General features: G+C 45.3%; 1 protein-coding gene across 1 annotated transcript in view; it reads left to right on the top strand.

Moving 5' to 3' along the window:
• Positions 1-3,354, top strand: part of parp6a (poly (ADP-ribose) polymerase family, member 6a) — a 15,475-nt gene extending 12,121 nt beyond the window's left edge. Inside the window, exons 18-22 of the mRNA XM_030765790.1 lie at positions 1,305-1,374; positions 2,384-2,463; positions 2,660-2,723; positions 3,064-3,148; positions 3,252-3,354. Coding sequence (XP_030621650.1) covers positions 1,305-1,374; positions 2,384-2,463; positions 2,660-2,723; positions 3,064-3,148; positions 3,252-3,354 — 402 coding nt within the window. The remainder of the gene's footprint in view (positions 1-1,304; positions 1,375-2,383; positions 2,464-2,659; positions 2,724-3,063; positions 3,149-3,251) is intronic.
• The last annotated feature ends 2,214 nt before the right edge of the window (positions 3,355-5,568 follow it).

The raw sequence follows: 5,568 nt of genomic DNA, 5'->3' as shown, positions 1-5,568 counted from the left end.
AAAACAATACAAAATAGTTGAGTCGACTTGACACAAGCCCTTAGACTGCAGCGAGCAACGTCCACGAGTCTCTCTACTCAAACTCCCACGTTCATGATCTGGGAGTGATGATACGTCACTGCTCCACCCTCCTCAGAAAACACTATATGTGTAAATATATGTAGTGTTTGACGTGGTTGTGTTTACACAGTGATACTGTGTTTATGTAAATCCTGTGGTTGTGTTAGACACTGTGTATCTGCCAGTGTCATGCCTCATACTTCTTTAAAGAAGTTATCTGAGGCACATATGAAGTTTGTAGAAGCAAATGGAGCACTGCTTTCACTGACCACATAAAGAGACTTTTCTGATCAGTTTCTGAAGGTTTTGGAGGGTGAGAGTGGGCTGGGGTGTGGTTCTGTCTCCTGAGATCGAAACAAGGCCTCAGTGCTACTTTCCTTTGCCATCAGTCCCAACGCCAACGTGAAAAAAGCCGTTTGTCTGTAAGAACAGCACTGTAAAGTTGTGCTGGTCCAGAGACACCTGAAGTTAATCTGTCCAAATTTTTTGAAGTGGAACCTCATGTCGCCCTTTCATCTTTATCCTTCCCATCTCTATCCTCCTCCACCACGTGTCTTTCCCATAATCCATCCGTCTTCCACACTTTCCTGTCGGGCTGGGTTTGACTCGGCCTGGTCCGTCTGGCCTCTTCCCGACTTCCACTCCACTTCATGTCCGCTCTCGTCGTTCAAACCCCTTACTCTTCCACGTGTGTGTGGAAAGACTGGATTCCACATGTCATCCAACTCACCACCAAGTCTCCTTGTCTCCTCACGGGCCCCTCCTCTCATTACCCTGTCACATCCCGGCTGTAATCGCTCTTTCTCTCGTCCACTCTGAGCGGTCCGTCACGAACTCCACAGAAACATCATCTTCATCACTGTCTTCCTCACACGGCGTGTGCCAATCTCTCCTCTCTGTCACTGCTGTGACTGACATAAATCATTCACTCTATCACACCTGGATGGAACGAATGTTCTGTTACTCACAGTGAGGAAACTCACAGTCGTTTTTTCTGTGACCTCGTGAGTGAAGAAAGACAGAGACCTGTGATAGTGCTAAAGAGCCTTTGATACTGAAACAGAAGACTGTTGGTGATCTGCTCTGCCTGCTGTCTCCTCCTGCAGTGCATGTGCGTGTAAGTGTGAGTGTGAGCGCATGTGTGTGTGTGGGTGTGTGTATACGTGTGTGTGTGTGTGTGTGTGTGTGTGTGTGGTGCAAAGCTCTCTCAGTGACAACTCCTCCCTTGCTCTCTCTAACACAAGCTGCATGGGGCAGCGTATGGGAAAGGCATTTATCTCAGCCCCATCTCCAGCATATCCTTTGGATACTCGGGTAGGTGTGGCCGACCGTCTCTCTCTCTCTCTCTCTCTCTCTTTGCCTGTCCCGCTCCACACTGTCGGTGGGTGTGTCTGCTCCATCCGTCTCTCGCTCTCTTTTCACTCACTCGACCTCTTCCATTCTCCTGGTGTGTCTGTTTTGATGTCCAGTCGACATCACACCGTGCTTGTCGCCTGGCAACCTGTCGCCTGTGCCGGGCTACACTTATGCCAAAGCAGTGTTGTGACTCACTGTGCTACCCTGTGGCTGGCTGTGTGTGAGTGTATGTGTGTGTATGTGTGCGTGCTTGTGCACACGTCTGAGTGTGGACGCTCTGTGCTATCTTGTGGCTGGGCTCTGTGTGTGTGTGTGTGTGTGTGTGTGTGTGTGTTGGTTTTTGTGCCATTCAGATTAAACATTATGCACTGTTGTGATTTGAACCACTCTTCATATCATCCATCTCTAAATTACCTCGTGTCATATGGATTTTGCATCTTTAATTCTTGATTCTAGAAGCAATGTATTCATATTGTGTAATCCAGGTGTCATGAGATCCTATTATATGCACATTGTCCCACCACATGTTAACTGTCGTGTTTGTTTCTTCTGTGATATAATTCACATCGGTCCTCCTTCAAGACTATATCCAATAACTAATGAAGCATTACAGTCGAAGATAAAAACATATTGTAGTGAACGATAGCGGACAGTAATTCTCAGGAGATTACGCATTTAATCCGACTTTTACAGGATGTTTTCTACTGAGCATCCACGTGCATGCACCTAAATTAAAGCATAGAGATTAAATTATGTAATGCTAATAACTTAGTAATTGTTCAAAAATGTTTGCGTGTGTATGTGTCTGTGTGTGTGCGTATGTGCGTGCGCGTACGTGCGTGCGTGTGTGCGCGTGCGTGTGTGTGTGTGTGCGTGTGTGTGTGTGTGCGCATGCGTGTGCGTGTGTGTGTATGTGTGTGCGTGTGTCTCTGTGTGTGTGTGTGTGTGTGTGTGTGTGTGTGTGTAGGGATGGGAAAAGGACAACACCGCATGCCCACAAAAGACGAACTGGTGCAGCGTTATAACCGCATGAACACGATCCCACAGGTATAAGGAGCCCAGGCTGTTTTCACTCTTCCATTAAAACCTTGACTGTTTTATAACAGCTCTTCCATTAAAACCTTGACTGTTTAATGACGGCTCTTCCATTAAAACCTTGACTGTTTAATGACGGCTCTTCCATTAAAACCTCGCAGTACGACAGGGAGCAGAACATCACTCTGTTCACTTTCTGTCTTCCCAGAGTCGACCCATCCAGTCGCGCTTCCTACAGAGTCGCAATCTCAACTGTATCGCCCTCTGTGAAGGTAAAGAGCTGGAGAAAAAAAGAAGCCTCACAGTTTTGGGCCATATTTCTAAGTCTTTCCTCTCTGAACTGAGTTATGTAAGATTCATCTCCAGATTCTAATTGCCATTAGGGAATTTGGATGGGCCCCAGTGACCAGTATGTAGGCAATAATACCGAACACAGGAGATCATTTAGAATCAGAGGGAATAGGGAAACTGTGATTGGCTAATTCCTTAGTCAGCACATGCCTAAAATAACCACATCCAAAGTCGTGAGTTGGTTTCACGTTCTAGCTGGGGATATGGAATTTATAGCAGTGTTTTTAAATTTTGCATGATTAAACGTCTCTCTGTCCGCAGTGATAACATCAAAGGACCTTCAGAAGCACGGAAACATCTGGGTGTGTCCAGTGTCAGATCACGTCTGCACTCGATTCTTCTTTGTGTGAGTATCTTCATGTCTCTGCAGGGGGAGAGAGAGGGAGAAAGAGAGAGAGAGAGAGTGTGTGTCTGTGTTTATACATGCTTACCTGATGTTTGTGCCTTAGGTACGAGGATGGCCAGGTGGGTGACGCCAACATCAACACCCAGGAGCCGAAAGTTCAGAAGGAGATCATGCGTGTGATTGGCACCCAGATTTACTCCGGCTGAGCTGGGGTCCCGGTGCCACCGAGAGGGGGGGGGGGGGGGGGGGTTCTGGTTCTGGAAGCGACAGGCCGGCGCTACTGAGCTTGCCAGACTTTTCCAGAAACTCCACCTCCTGGGCAGAAGAGAGCGAGGAGACGTTCCGTCTTCATCTCCCCTCTCCTCCTCTTCCTCCTCCTCCTCTTTGTTCTGAACTCCCCTTCTTCTGTGATCAGAGTGAGAAGAAGTGAGTCCCTCCTCCTCCTCCGTCCCTCACTGGGTCCCATGTGGTACAGCTGTTACTGTGGATACACACCCCATCACCGCCACCCAACCCCCAAACCTCCACATTCCCCAGCAGAGGGCTGAGCAGAGCGAACGACGGCTGGTTGGCTTTCATGTCTCGCACTTAAAAAGCCCATTTCTGTCTCAGACATATTTAGATTGTGTCCATGCAAACTTGGCCATCAGACAACTAGTGGGAACGGAGAACTTCCCCCTTAGCAACAAGTCCCTCCCATAGCAACAGGTCCCTCCCATGTGTGGACTTGATGGACGTTTGGAGAGGTTTGATTTTAGCCCAGGGTCTGTTTGTCACAGTTTGAGGTCTCGGTTCTGTTTCCTATGAGAGTCTACTCACACGCCAACCTATCAGACTGTGTCTCTCATTTCCGCACCAACCATATCTCCATCTGTCCTCTCTCACCTGAAGACTCTATGGACTGCCTGTCTGTCCTCATCATCTATAGCATTCAATATATGGGGGAAAAAAAACAATGAATAATTTACAATGTTTTTCCTCTGCATAATAAGTAGTGGATTTACATGCATCTGACTGTGTTTGTAAATTCATTATATCACTCTTATTTCTGTATTTAATGTTCTCTGACTAATTGCGAACATTGTGTTCACGTCTGAAATGAGATGTTTTTTGGGGTTGTCGCCGTTTGGACTTGTCGTCCCGGAGAAACCGGGCTACCTTTGCCATCTCCACTGCACGACTCAAACGTACACGGTGACACGACTACACAGATCTTCGACTTCTTCAAGTAAACTACACGTGAAGACATCCCGAAGTGATACGTTTTTCCCTCTCGACGAGGAATTTTATTTGCCTTTTTTCGGACATTCTTCTGAGATTCGCGTGCTTCTGTTCTGTAACTCGCAATGTTCTGTATCTCCCAACATTCTCCTTATTTATTCTTGATGAGCCAAGAAAGCGAGAGGTATTTTGATTCTTCAAGTGCTTTACCCAAAATTCTTTGGTTTTACCCTGGCTAAACCTGGCCCAGTGTGTTTACATGTGTGTGAGTTAGTATTTCGCGTTAAATGGGAGTATCTGCTGGACGTTGCCCGTACGCATCCTTTCTGGAACTATGAAATGCACCTGTCGCTTCGATTGTCGCTGGACTTGTCTAACTTGCGACTCGATGTAAATAACGAGCAAGGAACTTTGCATTCAATAAGAACGTTGCGGGCTTTTCAAGTCGTAACTCTAGAGGTGGGAAATGCCTATGTTTTGGAAGTAAAAGCACTGTTGTTGTATGTACTGGATTGTAGAGCGCTGTGTTGTACACTGCTGAAGGCTTAGGAAAAGCATGTGGGGTCATGATATGACAGTGGTACTCTGACTCCGTCCAGAGAAGGCTATGTACAGTCCACTATCGCTCCTTCTCCTCTTCTGTCCGTGCTGTGTGTACATCGGGATTTATCAAAAACGAAAACGATGTCGAAATGAATGAATAAAAGACCGATTTTGCACAATTTTAAATATTTCGTATTTTTTATTTTATTTATTTATTTGTATAGTTATTTATTTATTTATCTATTTTTATGTTTATAAATGTCTCAGAGATGATTTAGAGAGAGTTTTACTGACCATTTTGAGTTACAGAGACGTATGGATGTCATGACATGAGTTATACTTTAGGGGGCACTGTAACTCTGTGTAATACAAAGAAGTACCTATGTGACGAGAGACGAAATTTGTCTCGCCTAAATATATCGTTTAACGTCGGTAAAGTTTTTATTTATCTGAGATGCGTTGGACGTGTTTAGTTCAGTCAACTCTGATACGACAATAATGTTCGGTTGGGGAATTTTAGTTTAATTTCTGTCATTTTAGGGAAATAATCAAAATTCAACTCATTAACTCTGACTCATCTATCATTTTTCGTAAATATGTTGTCAGAACCCCTTATTTAAACTAAGCTTTTTACATTTTAGATTAAATTTAGTCGA

Source organism: Chanos chanos, chromosome 2 (genome assembly GCF_902362185.1).
Source record: "Chanos chanos chromosome 2, fChaCha1.1, whole genome shotgun sequence".
Taxonomy (NCBI): Eukaryota; Metazoa; Chordata; class Actinopteri; order Gonorynchiformes; family Chanidae; genus Chanos; species Chanos chanos.
This window is presented reverse-complemented; position numbering and strand designations above follow the sequence as displayed.